General features: G+C 37.2%; 1 protein-coding gene across 7 annotated transcripts in view; it reads right to left on the bottom strand.

Moving 5' to 3' along the window:
- Window positions 1-5,817: 5,817 nt before the first annotated feature.
- ZMYM2 (zinc finger MYM-type containing 2) overlaps window positions 5,818-14,810 on the bottom strand; it is a 90,665-nt gene continuing 81,672 nt past the window's right edge. For 6 of the 7 annotated variants that reach the window (XM_082777012.1, XM_082777017.1, XM_082777016.1 and 3 more), the window contains 4 exons: window positions 11,294-11,408; window positions 9,972-10,223; window positions 9,471-9,591; window positions 5,818-7,503 (listed from right to left, as the gene is read on the bottom strand). In XM_082777012.1, the coding sequence (XP_082633138.1) occupies window positions 7,311-7,503; window positions 9,471-9,591; window positions 9,972-10,223; window positions 11,294-11,408 (681 nt within the window). In that variant the 3' untranslated portion in view covers window positions 5,818-7,310. Of the gene's footprint in view, window positions 7,504-9,470; window positions 9,592-9,971; window positions 10,224-11,293; window positions 11,409-14,810 lie in introns of those variants that run through there. The other variant, XR_014318910.1, reaches the window with a different exon arrangement.

Below are 14,810 nucleotides of genomic sequence, written 5' to 3'. Positions count from 1 at the left end.
ATCCCATTACTCACTTCCTCCCTTCTGAGCTTAAACAGTCTGAATATTTTAGTCCTTCTCCCATAAAAATCATTTTTACATCGTTGCCAGGCTTCCATTCCCCAGAAAGGTCAATGATTGCACCACAGATTCTGGTCCCTTGTTAAACTCTTGACCACATTGTTACTAAGGAATTTTATAGGATCCTCTTTTATTTTGGCAAAGTACCAAAACCTAACTAACCCAAGCTGTTCCTCATGGTTCAGGGGATTTAGCTGATGTGAAGAGTTAGCTTGCTGCTTTGTACCTCCTCTCCAGGGGGTTTCCTTTATGGGATTCTCCAGTCAAGCTGGAGGAGAAATCACATTATTTTGCCATGATGATGACACCAACAAGAATGTCCTCCTTGGGGAGTTAGCAGACAGTGTTTTTTTAAATGTGACAATGAATGTTGGACCTTGTCCTTGTGGATGAGGTGAGACTTTAGAATAAAAAACACTTATTACCTGAGGGTCAGAGGAAATAATGGCTGCAGTGCAACATGGTCACTTCTCCAGGTGAACATACATACACATACATATAAATATACATTAACAGACAGTGCAATCCATAGTTATTTCTCTGAAGTATACCATTTCAAGAACATTGTCTATAGAAACTACTCAAGATATAAGAAAATGTATATGAACAAGTCTGTACATTGCAAGACACCTGGGTTTTTGTCCTCCAACAAACCTGAAGGACACACTCATAGAGAATTTATTTATTTTTTAGCTGCCTCAGCTGATGTTAAGCCCATCAAATAACGCTCTTCCTCCTGCTCTCTTTTAAAACTTTTTTTAAACAACTTTCACCTTCCGCTTTAATCTTAATAAATAAATAAACAAATAAAATAAGGCTTTATTTTTTAAGTTAATGGAAATAAGACTGTAGATCTTTCGGTATCTATTATTTTGATTACAATCATTGATTTGTTGTGTACTAGCATAGATTTCCTTTCTGGCATTAGAGAAAAAACAAATAGAAGATGTTTTCAGATGTAATGAGGAGGGAAGACTTTCCGGAATTATTTTTGTCCAGGTCAATCATTTGGCAGTGGTGGTGGGTACCTTTGTTTGCCACGGTGACACAGCTTTCTCCTGAGCTGAAAAACTTCCTTTCAGCTTCAAGTAGGGTATTCCAACAATTCTTAATTAAAGACTAGAAATGCAAATACTACATTTACATCACCTGCATAATGTATGCTGAAAACAGAAAACATCATCTTGATGACAGTTGGAAGCATATTGCTTACTCAGCAAACATAACGAGAAATAAAATACGTCTTTTTTTTTTTTTTTTTTTAAACCAGAAAAGCACTTAGTGATTTGTCACAAAAGAAACAACAGCAGTTTAAATTATACAGATGACAAGGATGTTCCTGTTCATTTCTAAGACAGAACATGGGGGTTTAATATTTTATGAAACAAAATTTTAGTGCAATAGCAAAATAGAGGACTTAAGCTATCTAGGCACAGGCTTTCAAGACTTAGCTGTACATGACACAACCAATAATGCCCTGAGCACTTCCCTCCCCTGTGACTGAACCAAAGCACTAATAAAAAAGGAAAAAGGGAAAACAAATGCTAACAAACCTAACCTCTCCTTGTACCTGGCAGAACACCCATTCTTGAGGACCTCTTCTGAGAGAAACCAAACCAGCCTGCTTGTGCTGGGGAAACGGCAGGTCAGAATGAGCCACCAATTCATCATTTGCTTATTTTCCTCAAAGTAAGGCAACAGCTGAAAAATGGAGGCAGTTCAATGCTAGGTCTTGTTCTCTCCAGACCTCTTGAACACAAACCGCTGGCTCCTCTTCCTGGCACACCTGGGCCTTGTTGCAAATAGCTTTCACCTCCTGCACAACCTGCACGCATCACTGAGGGAGATTCATTTTCAGCATTTGCCGTCCAGTCACATTGTCATTTTCATAGTTTTGGGCCAAGATGGGTACAACCAGTAAAGTAAAGACTTCAGCTTGGCACGCAGTTCTGGGAAGCTCTCAGCACTGATGTGACTGGCTTTGATAGTGCAAAACTGGATGGCAGGCAGGAGCAGGCCTCGTCCAGGGCCACGTGCCACTTCTCCAAAAATCTCCACGCCATGGGGAAAGCAAAACTCAGGTCCTGTCCAAGTCCCACCTACACTCACATCCACAAAGTCTGAGAGTACACAAATCGCTTGAATTAGAAATGAAAGTTCAGATCCACCTTCTTGTTTTCTTTCTGTATTTGTTTTTAGTTTGCAGAAATTTGCTTCCAGGACTGCCACTGGTTTGCCTGGATAATGCTGTGGTTCATGAGGGGAGCAGAGTCTGGGCTGCTTTTCCTAGCTGTGACAAACACGAGGACCACCTCAGCCAGCTCGCACATCTGACTGCCAGCAGCAGAGGAAACCCAACTGACGCTGTCCTTAAGGGCTGATTCCAAGGACTCAACTTTCTTTACAGATTTTCTCAAAAGAAAAAAAAATAAAATAAAGAGGCTAGAGATAGAAAAATATTTGATTTAACACAAAGTTTTGTGACTCCTTGCTGGTACCTGGTACACCATACAGTGATTTAACAGCATCCTTCCCTGCTTAAATTATGCAGAAGCAAATATGCCATGACTGCTATATCAATGGCTTTACTCTATGAAAACAAATGATTCTTAGGTGACAAAATACAAAAATTTTCCAGTTGTATGAAATAAATGCATTTTGAAACACCAAGATACTGATATCCTGAAAACAGAATTCGTTATGAAAAATGATTTTAATTATCTACCTCGTTTCTATGCCCACTAGCAGCATAGAGCAGTAGCTGGGCGAAATCCTTTGAGACAGGCTATGCAGCAAGTTTGAATAGGGATGGAAGCCTGGAAGGGACTGTGGGAACACAAATTAAGCCTACACTTCTAAACCCTGTAATCTGTTCAACATGGATACAACCAATCTTTTCTGTCCCTTCTCTGCATTTGCTCACTCTTCTCACCCACCAACACCAGCTTCTCCAGCCACCGCCACATACCCCTGAAGATGCTCACCACAAAAGTGTCTCACTCAAATCCTTTCTGGTATTCTGCCTGTCAGAATTGGCTTGAGGATGGTGAAGACTTTAGTAAAGCTAACAAGAGGTGAAAATATGCCTTACTGAAGAATAAGGAAGAAGTGGAATTATCATTACAGTTCTCTCTCCGGCCATGGCCTAATTCGGGGCCACCCACAGCAAGCTGGGGCCCTGCCAAGGCAGAGCCGCTCTCCCAAGGCTGCCAGCTCCGGATGGAGCGGTGCAAAGAACAGACACAGATCCCCACATCATCTTTTTATGCCTGTGAGATGCCTGCTGTGCTTGCGGATGTCCAAAGAGACAGGCAATTACCACTACTAACACTAGCATGAGCCTGGATGTTGAAGCACTTGTCCCATTACATTGTGGTTTCAAGCACCTGTGCTGTGGCTCATGTTCTAGGGCTTTCAGATTTCAACATTTCAAATTAAAAAGCTGCTACAGGAAAGATTTCTGACTTGACAAATCCCCAAGGCCATGGGCAGAGTACAGTCTGTGCTGTTGGCCATGATCAGGCTCTTCAGGAGACACACGCAAACCCTACGGCTTCGATCTAGCCCTAAACGGAGGGTAAGTCAAACTTCAAGGTAAAATTCAAAACATTTCCAAAACATCATTAGCATTTGTTGTTGTAACCCAGACAGTCTTGTTTCACTTATGAGGGTCTCATACGATTTTAAATCTTGGTAACTCCTTGGCTTTAAAATATTCAATATTTCAGTTTCATTGAAAGTCCTGGTGCCCTCAGTGCAAGAGGAAGTTGGAAAGCTCCCACTCAGCTTAGTCCAGGCCATACTCCCTTCTACTTGTAATGGAAAGAAAATACTCAATTGCCCTTCCTAACAGCAACAGACCAAAATGGGAAAGTGAACATTAGAACAAGAAGGAACTTTTATACACCCTCCCCCAAAAGAACAAAGTCTGCTGAAATGGCAATATGGTGTGCATGCCCATTACCACTCCCATCTTTTCTCTTCTATCCCAAAGACATTTCTGCCAGCTTTCAGGGCTGCCAGCTTTGTTGGCCACCTCTCCTATTTTACACAGCCTATCATAGGACAAAGTCGTAGATAATAAGAAAACAAATTTTGTTACATTATAGATTCACACAGTGGCATTTTAAAGGCAAATAACATTGTACACTTTAAAATTAGTCCACAATAACCACCTTTTTTTCAGTAATTTATGCTTAGTTCAGTAATTACAAAAATACCTAGGCTGCGTTTTTCTCATACTCCCAAAATTACTGCACAATTATACACGGAAAAAATGTGACTGACAAAGCAAATTACTTTTCTGAAGATTGCATGAGTTTTTCAGTTTTTCATAATGAGGCATATTTTCTATGTAATTTGCTTACAACTGCCTTCTCATTTTCCCAGTATCTTGAGGCTACAACTTCACCGATGAATTGTTCAAGACGAGGTCTCCAGCTGAGGAGAAGTAGAGCACTTCCCACATGCACTTTGCAGGTGAGCTGTGCCAGAGCTTACAGAAATGGCCAGAATATCCAGGTTACCACTTCACAATTCCTTCTCAAGGGGGAAAGAGAGGGCAGGATTCAGATGCATATCGTTAGGTTGGGAGCTCTGTGTAGGACACAGCATTGCACATTTTGCTGTACAACAATCATTACCACTCAAATTTAGGAAAAGCACGTTTACATTGAGCCTTGATGCAATCTTGACCACAGTATCTCAGAAGTTTACAATGTTTGGCCTTGACACACTACACCCATGAAAAACATTATGGTTGATGATGGAATAGCTCCATCTTCTGGAATAAAACTTACTTTTTTGTCAAACCTTTTTGCTTCCAATGTGGATCTGTACATAAAAGTTATTTCAAATCCTAACTTTAATATTTTTACTGATAAAAGGTGAATCTTGTGTAGTAAATGTGATGAATTCAGGATAATATGATTTCTGATAAAATTAAAGAGAGCATTCATTATTTTCTAATGACATTGAAAATGTACACGCATTGTTCAGTATACCATGTTACAAACTAACCTTATTATTTAATAGGCATAATCTGATTTTGCTAATACCAATTCAGATTCTGTTTGAGACTAACACTCAACATACACACACTTTAGTCCTGATTCAGGGTACTTCAGTTTCGTGATAAAAGTCTGTAGTTTTACAAAAGTGTGTTTGCAGTTAAATACTTGTCTGAAACTCAGTGAGACTGAAGCCCATGCTGAAGTAACTGAAGTCTGAAACTATACAGAAGGGTGATTCTTATTACCATTTTTCAAAGCATTTGAATGAATGTTTTGAATAAATATTTCATGTTAAGCACAACACATTTTAGGTAGGTAAATAGCAGTGAAGGCTTAAAATTTAACACATGGTCAAGTCAGGTGTTCAACCAGAGTGGCCAGAATAAAACTGTGGTTACGATTCCCAATTTCATCTTTCACATACCACGGACAAATTGTATTGCTGTTGCTTGAAAAACAAACAAAACAACAAAAAAACTATTAGAGAACTAGAGCACTGAAGCTATAAGTTACCTACTGGGTGTTGCTGTGTATTATTTCTTGATTTCACGGGAAGGATAGAGCCACGAGAAAAAAATGAAAAAAATATATGAATATATACACTACATCTACTTTTGAAATAGTGATATCTAAAGTTAATATGTAATCATGGACACACAAGAATAGCAGAAATTTAAATAAACTTGCTTACCAAAACAAAGCAACTGAAGCTTTATTTCTCTATATAGAAAGATGAGTCCTTATGTGCATTCTTTTAATCTAAGGAAAATGAAAAAGCCATGCAGCCCTTGCAAGAAATGAGTCCTAAGGTGGTGTATATATATACGTACATACACGCACACAATGTTTCCCCTTTAACAGATGATTCCTCTCAACATATTTCAAGTCACTTAAGAAAGCAAAAGTCATGACTATTACTTCATAGTAGAATATTCTACTACAATTTTTTCAGTACAATAGCAAAATCATTGTATCAGCCACCATATTGCTCACATCAGTTAAACAAGAGCAAGGAACAAAACTTGAGCAGATAAACATGTATCTGGAAATCAGACTCCTTATGCAAAATACGCACAATGAAAAGATATAGAACACATGAAAGGAGTTTTCTTCAAAAAAATTATCTTTCAACTTTCTGCAACATCATGTGTCATATGGCTTTTGAATGGAGGCATTAGTTAAAAGAATTTTCCCACCCATAGTCAAGTATTCACTGTATTTAAGTACAGCAATGCAAGGACAAACAAGTTCAAATTTAGTAAACTGTATTACTTTATGTAATACAGTATTAAAATTCCTTTCTCTAAGGCTACAAAGACAGATTTACAGTAATATGAGGTACCAGCATTTATGGCAGGAAAAGTAATGGAAAAGAATTATACAGCATTGTCATCAGACATTTTTTTTTAATCTTTCCCTTTTCTTTGTTTTTGCCTTTTTTTTTTGCTTTTTTTTTTTTTATTTAAACAAAATACATGTCTTGATGATCACATGCTTTAAGCTTATGCTCATTTATTTATTTATATATATATATATATATATATTTTATTTGTAGGGGCAATTGAGAGAGAGTCACAAATAAGGAAAGGACACTAAGGTTTTAATAAGGGCAACAAAAAAAATGTTTTCACCAGAATAGATTCACATTACAGTACACCAATATTGACAGCATTCTCTTTTGTCTATTTTTGGTACATAAGATGGAATCTCTCTACATAACCTCATAAGGCTTCAGTAACTAAAAAGTAAAAAACCTATTAGTTTACAATTTATTTAAAAATTCTGAAAGACACAGCAAGTTCTAAACTTTAGTAGTGCTACCCATACACAACCATCTGGTTTAAGAACCCAGTAAAAGAGTGTCCTTTCAAGGGAGCTTGCAACAGCAGAGTTGTGCAATATGGATGTCTCTTACTACAAGAAAAAAAAATTACACATGGCACATTCTCATTCATATTTTTGCAATGTAAAAAGTTACAAACATACCTAATCAAATAAATAATAATAAAAAAAAAAAAGAATCTGAAATGTGTTTGTTATGTGTCCTAAAATCACTATGCAGAATAATGGAAACTTTCACTCACAGATTATTTACATGGTAATACCCAGGTGAGGGTACACACTGCTACAAAACTCATAAAACAAAGGGTAAACTTGAAATGTTCTCCATAATAAAGGTCTAGCAGCATGACTATATCTAATGCTGTTTGTTTTCTTGAATGTTTTTGGAAGTTTGTTTTAATCAATGTCCTCATCCAGTTCATAATTGTCCTTTTCATAAATATCTTTTACTAAAAGAACCCGTACGAGCATATTTTCCAAAGTGTTGCGGTCCAGTGAGGTGGAAGTGTACCAGATAGGACTATCCGAGGAGACAGAGCATTCTGGTTGCAAATAGAACATGTCCGTCCTCTGATTCAGATTCTGTGGGCTACAAGGTGGAAAACAAGGGGAGTTAGAATAACAGTTTCACAGAACGTATTAATACATTAATATTTCTGACATTGTGTTAATGAAATCCTACATGTATTTAGGCAAGTTATTAAATGAAGATTAATGTGGAAAAATATTAAAATTCCTTCTATTTTACTCAGAGGGTTGGTCACTAAGCCTTAAAATCCCTTAACACCTGACCTGATATATTTTGGAGTTCACACACATGCTTAATCCAACTCAGATATACCCTCTACACCACTAGGAAATTCTAGTATTTTGTTCTTTTAAGCAAGTCTTCGGAAATAATTTTCAATCCTGCATATACAAGTGCTCATTCATGCTCTATCCTTCATAAATGGATGCCCCACTTCTACAGGCATTCAAGACCAGGCTGGACTTGGCCAACCTGATCTAGTGGGTGGCATCCCTGTCTATGGCAGGGGGTTGGAGTTAGATGATCTTTAAGGCTTCCCACTTCTCCTTCCCACTTTCTGGAAAAGCCAGCATTTTTATAGGAACAAGCAATGGTATATTGTGCACAACTGTGAATGAGAGTATCCCTCAGGTATCAGTTGCAATTGTCAACTGTTTAGCAAGTATATTTCAACCACAGTTTGGCAAATATATTTCAAAAAGCTGACATTACCTTAAATTTTGCAATATTTCACGTACAATAGATTTTAAAGTGTTAAATATGTTAATTACATGATTTCATCAAAGATGCAAAGTACATGTTGTTAGAATTGGAACCAGGAAAAGCAGCCTGCTGCTCTAGATAGCAGTGGTGACCAATATTTCAATATCTGCAAGACAGTGGGACCCTAAACAATGTTCCAAATGGACGTACTTGAGTTCTTTTTCACAAACTTGAGAGTTTTCTATAGAAAAGTGATTTGATCCCCACTAACCCACTACTAGAAGTTGAGTATCATTTTTAAAAAAAAAAAAAAAAAAAAAAAAAAAAAAAAAAAAAAAAACACGTTCCACAGTGTAATAATACACCCTCTTCAGATCATGACAGTAGATAGTGGAAAGGTGAAAAAAACAACAATACACCTCACAACACTCACAACTGAATTAATGAAAAATGAGGTGCTTGCATTAACAGGCAACCACAAGTTTCTCTTTATAACATCATATACTTTACTTCTGTCTACATCTTTCTTCAGTTTTAAGAGTAAAACATTGTTTCCAAACACGTCAAGTGTTATATTTCCTTTGATCTACTGTGTACTTTTTCTTCTCCTGTATCACTTGCCTATTCCACTTACAGTTACATAAAAACTCCACTAAAATCCATTGCTGTGGTGGCTGGTCCAATTAATGAAAAATATTTTCCATGAAATCCTGTTTTCAAACACTTCCAAAACATTCAGCTGCTAAATTAATTTATTTTTTTTTAATTTTCCGTATTTCTTTTAATGTATTAATTTCTGAGTGGACTGGAAGGAAACAAGCTATTTATAAATAATGGGTCACTGTCAGTAATATTTTTTCTACTACAAAAATACTTTAACTTACTTTAAGGTACCTCAGAAGTATCTACATTTCAAATTTCTGATGATTTAACATGAAGCAAATCCATTGTCTTGACCAACTTCTTACTGAAGAGACACTGACCTCACAAACACCCTCAGCAGCAAAACCTATCAGATTCCTTGTTGAATCTGCAGAGATGCTTGATGTTGCTTGGTTAAGAAGACAATCATATTATCATTCCCAGATGGAGCCCTTAACAACCAATACTGAAGTACTCCACTGCTCTTTTGCAGGTATTGTCTGTTTACAGGAGTGGAAATTTCCATGCCTTCATTTCATATTTTTTAGAAGAATTCAATTCATTTCTTTTGCTTGAGCATATTTCATCATCAAAAAGTATCCCTTTTCTACTCTGGTATTACCATTCATTTCTACTCTGGTATTACCACTCAGGTCTACTCTGCATTACCATTTCATACATACCTTTTAGACAAATAGCACTCAAACATTTTCACAGGGCACCTAGCTGGATCAGACGTGTTTTCAATTTGTTCAAATATTGGTTCGTCGTCTTCATGTTTCCTTTTTCCAGTAGTAATTTTATCTTTAAGAAGAAAACAAAGAACATCTAAGCCATAACTTGAGGTTACTGCACATTTTTCAATAAAACCCACCAGGTACTGCAATTCAATCACCAGACCTATGTATATCTGCACACTGGAAATGCAACCCATAGCCACAACAATGTCCCAGATGTAGCATGTAGACCAGTGAGCTGAAAGGCATCATTTACTGCAGATTACTACTGTAGTCTCCACAGACAACACACTCCCATTAAAGATCCAGGAGCCAAGAGCTGCTAAACTCTACGCAATGGCAGACCTCTGGCTCCTGGCAAGGTGCCCAGATGTCCCTCAGATGAGCGAAACGTGGATGCAATACTTATATACTCGTACAATACTTATTCTGAAACTGTCATAGTACCTTCACTATCAGCTCTGCATAGGGAAGACACTTGATATCGAAGACAAGCTTTGCTTTCCATTGTTAAAGGATTTTTCTTCCACTGTCTAAAAACAGTGCCAAAAGAAAGTCTTAAGTGCTGCTCCACTGTTTTCAGACCAAAATACTTGGTGTTAAAGTAGAACAGTGTATTCAGAAGAGCAACTGGTGAATGTGATCCTAGCTGTTTAATCCTCCATAGATAATCTTCTTCAACTCTAGAGAATATCGACCCTTCAGGAAAAAAAAATATTAGAGAAAATGGATTAGCCCATAAACTGTCCAGATGTAAAAGAATAAAGTTCTTGTTTGATGTAAAATTTAATAAAATGCTCATGAGAGAAGCCTCTCATATTTCATCATACACCCAAGCCCACAAAAACCACCCAGTAAGCACACAAGCATCCATTGTTTCAGGAAGAGACAGTTGATAAGGAATATAAGTATATGCAATTTTATACAGAATACATTTCTTTAATTATTTCAACAGTATTTCTTACATGTGACTCCCTCACGTTATCATATAAAAGCAGATGTTCAAGGGGCTAATCTTAGTGCCTTCAAAAAAACCATATTTTTTAGTTCTCTATATTCTGCTCACACATGGTTTCTGAATAGCTGCACCTTCATTCTTATTGCTCATGGATATCTCACTTGGAAATTACTTCCAGGGCATATGTTTGCATAGGGAGGGCCAGAAACAGAGCCCTCCAAATCTATACAGAAAAAGAAGACAATGTCAAGTAGAGAGAGGAAAGGGGTTGGTAAGGAGGAGCCCTCACTCACAAGAAGATTGTGGCAGAGATGGAAGAATGGATTCTGCAGTTTAGCACCAAAATTGATCTGCCGGGAAAATTTTCCTAGAATACCACACTTCTGTTTCCTCCATGAACCAACAATCTTCCTGAGCAAAAGGCTCAAAACTGAGAGTTCTCCCAGTCTAGTTAATCCTTAATATATAGCTCATTAGCCCAGTGCCCACCTGCCTGTTTCCCATTTGAGAACTCACTTGGGCAAAAATAAATCCAGCTCATGTAAAAAGTCAAAAACAAGCTGCTTTTTCTGGTTTCTCTCTCCTGAAGATGGATAGCCAATTTAAAATTAACAGGTGGTGGCAAAATCAACTCTTGCAACATGGATTACCAAGAAAAAAGATAAGAATTACAGGCACAGTCTTAACTGAAATCTTAGATGAAATCTTGGTGATTTTTAATCAATGCACAAAATGTTTCTATGTAACTACATGCTTAAGAAAACAGAGCTATTAAGAGAGAAAAAACATACATGACCAAAAAGAAAATTACCATCTGGAAGTATGCTTGGTTGCCAACTTCTAAGGATTTTACTCAATTCCTGTTCAAACGTCTGGTAGACTGGATCAATAAATATGTTGTCTTTTCGATTACTTCCATATAAATACTACAGAGAAGAGAGTAACAGACAATATTTACAATGTCAGATTAGGCCAAATCCTGTGCACTACAGGGTTGTTTGTCAGTACAATATTTGCACTCTTAAAAAAAAAAAAAAAAAAACAGTATCTGAAAATAAAATGAAAACCTACTAAATACTGGAAAAGTTTTAAACTCCAGTGCAATGTATATTGTAAATTTTTAACTAGATATGAATCATAGATTAATTACAACTCTAACATTTTTCTCTAAAATGTTCTTGTATTCAACATTGTATCAGTGAACGGTGAGTCACTGAAAAAAAAATAATAATAATAATTTATCTTTTCCTCCAGCTATGTCTTCAAAGAAAAAACACATTTAGCAAGAAACTGCCATTTTATTCATGAAGTCTGGTCAACCACAAAAGCATCTCCAACACAGACATCAGAGAAAAAAAAAAAATCAGCAGTGCAAGAAAAATGATAGGTTGATGCAAGGCACCTGCCTATTCTGCTGTCTATCTTCACCCTCCTGACCTTACAAACAGAAACTCTTTTGAACCTTTACCAAGAACTCATGGCTGAAGGCTATGCTAGTGTTTGACATTATCCTCTCTGGAGACATTTCTAAGAAATAGAGGATTGGATTCTTAAAATTTCCACTCCAGTGTTATCTTTGTGTGAACAAGCCTGTTAGTGAACACAATAAACGTGACAGACAAAAAATGTACTCAGTTCTGGCAATGGCATCTATTTCTGTACACATACTTGAGATAATATTAAACAGCACTCATTTTTATTAAACAGTTCAGCATATCTTGATTTGCTTATCTTTGCACTTTACTTTTATAATAAGGAAAAATGAATTAACACACTTCTTAGAAGCTTCCAGCACATCTTCCTTCAGGTAGGTATTCTTCAAAGTACAATATTCCCCAAAATGTGATTGTTTCTATACACATTGGTTTTGATTTTATAATGCAGTTCCAAAGCAGACAGTACTGCTTACTATAAGCATCACAGGGTTTGCTCCTCTCTCCCTTGAACATTTTTCCTCCATGAGTTTCCCTTTTCTCTGTATTAAACACTCCCATAGGTCTCTATCAAACACTGGCAGCAATACTGAAATCAGAGCGAAAACTCATTTGAAACCAACTCCCACTCAAACCCAGTGACAGTTCAACTAAAAATGTTTCTGTTTTCTGGTTCAGAATATGTTTGGCTAAACCCTGACATCCCCTGTAAAAATCAGTGAGACAATTAATGCTGCAGGGTCTACGCAATAATGCCACATTAGGGTCTTCCCTGCTACACAACTACCAAATGCACATCATCACACCTTCATTTCTATACTATAGTGCTGTGCTCTGCTACACTGCGAGCTCTGGAGGGGGCAGGATTAGCATTAGCAGCTTCCAAGTGAGATGGTGGTAAGGTGATGGTTGGACCAGATGATCTTGAAGGTCTTTTCCAACCCTTATGATTTTATGAGCTCTAAGGAAACCAGAGGCACCAGGAAGGCACTATGGGGCATGCTGCTTTCTGCAATGGAAAACAGCCTTAATTACAGCCCAAAGCACATTCAAATACCTGCTTAGCAATATCAGCCTGAATTTTGCCCAAACCACCCCATTATTAGACTTACTATTAGATTATGTACTCTTGTTTCACTAGCATTTTGCTGAGAGTATGCAGACATAGATTTATTAAGGGGTGGAAGAAAAGATGACCAACTGAACTGGCTTTAATTCCACCTCTCCCAGTGCACATTTTTATGCATCTGCTGCAAATACCACACGCTTCCCCTCAGTGCCACACGTGCAAAAAATCATCTTACACTGGGACAAAGAATGAGGGCCATGATGCAGCAGGAGTGCAAGGCAGGCTAACACCTTTTCCACAGGACTCCTTTCTGCTAGATGCCCACCCCATCACGTGACAACCTTTACTTTGAAGTGTTGTATTTTTCAAGAACGGTACTTCAAAGATGCCAAAACCTCACTGAACCAACTCTGACCATAAGCAGAACAACTTCAGCTGCAAATGAACCAGAACTGAGAAAATGTACTGGTTTGATTCAAGGACTAGTACACTGTGACAGATTTTTCAAGTGCTTCCTTTAAGAAAACAAATAAATAAATTACACAGTCAGAAAGACAGCTGAAGACTTGATGGACTCCTTAGCACTTCCACTGTGCTACAACCATGCCACTGCCAAGAGGAAAAGCTCCAGCCTGAGCCAGTGCCTCACCATAGTGAGTTTGGTAACTTTGATGGAGGAGGAGAGTGCTCTATTTCTGACTCACGTCTTCCCCATTCTCTTTCTTTGATGTATTACTCCAAGTTAGTAAACTATTGCTGGTCTCTGGCATAATTTTATCCTTATCTTTATTTAATGTTCTGAGCCCCTTCTGAGTTAAACAGAGCAAATAACTTTTACACAGTAACAGGCAATTTATCCAGTCTTTCATGGGTAACCATAAAGGGGTTGTCAGATGGAAAGAAGGGGTAAGGACATACTAGAAGGCAATGTGTTTTGTGGTAACTACACTGCATTTAGAGTACTACTAACTTGTTTAAACGTCTTTCTTCAAAAGGCTAATGCATACCCACATACATAAAATTTGCATTAGCACACTAATGTTGGCTGCAACCTTTGCCAGATCACATGCTTACATGTTTCTGCTCCTCTTGCCTCTGTGAAATGCAAACTCTTCAGAAAAAGGGCAAATATGCCTATCATTCTGAATACCAGTGGCACAATTGGGCCAGACAATGAAATGGGGCTGTTAACACCACCTATATTAAATACTGGATGCTAAATATAAGCAATAATTACATAGTCGTATGAGTACTAGTTATTCCTTTAATGTTTCAGCATTGTACGTGTGTTAGAGCTCCTGATATTTGTGTTGTACAACACAAGCAACTGGTTCTGATGAACTAAAAAAGAAAAAAACTTATTCTACGTATAATTAGCTTTCACAATAGGCAAAATAAACATTGTCAGTGGCACAAAGACAAATTGAAAAAGATAAAAGCTATTAGTCAAGTTCCATTTTATAAACACATCGCTCCTCTATGTTTATCAGCTCAATATGAGTATTTTCTATTCAACAGAAAGATACAGAGAGACAGTAGATCATGCAAGTGCAGTGGCAGAAAGCTAGCTGAATTTGAAACATGCTTTGTAGCAATATTGACTAAAATGCCAATGAAGGCTCACTTCTGGAATTTCAACCATGAGGGAACGATATCAACTAACTCTTTAATTTTGTATAGTCTTAATATGGAAAAGTTACTGGAAGCACTAGTTCTTTTAAAAGATTTTGATTAAAATATTTGATTGAAAGATTTGTTGAATATTTGTTATTCAAGTACTTTGCTTTAAATGTAAAAAAAGTTTAAGCAGGATGACAAAGTTTGTG

Source organism: Aythya marila, assembly GCF_965140915.1.
Source record: "Aythya marila genome assembly, chromosome: 1".
Taxonomy (NCBI): Eukaryota; Metazoa; Chordata; class Aves; order Anseriformes; family Anatidae; genus Aythya; species Aythya marila.
The sequence above is the reverse complement of the archived record's forward strand: the minus strand, read 5'-3'. Positions and strand labels throughout refer to the sequence as shown.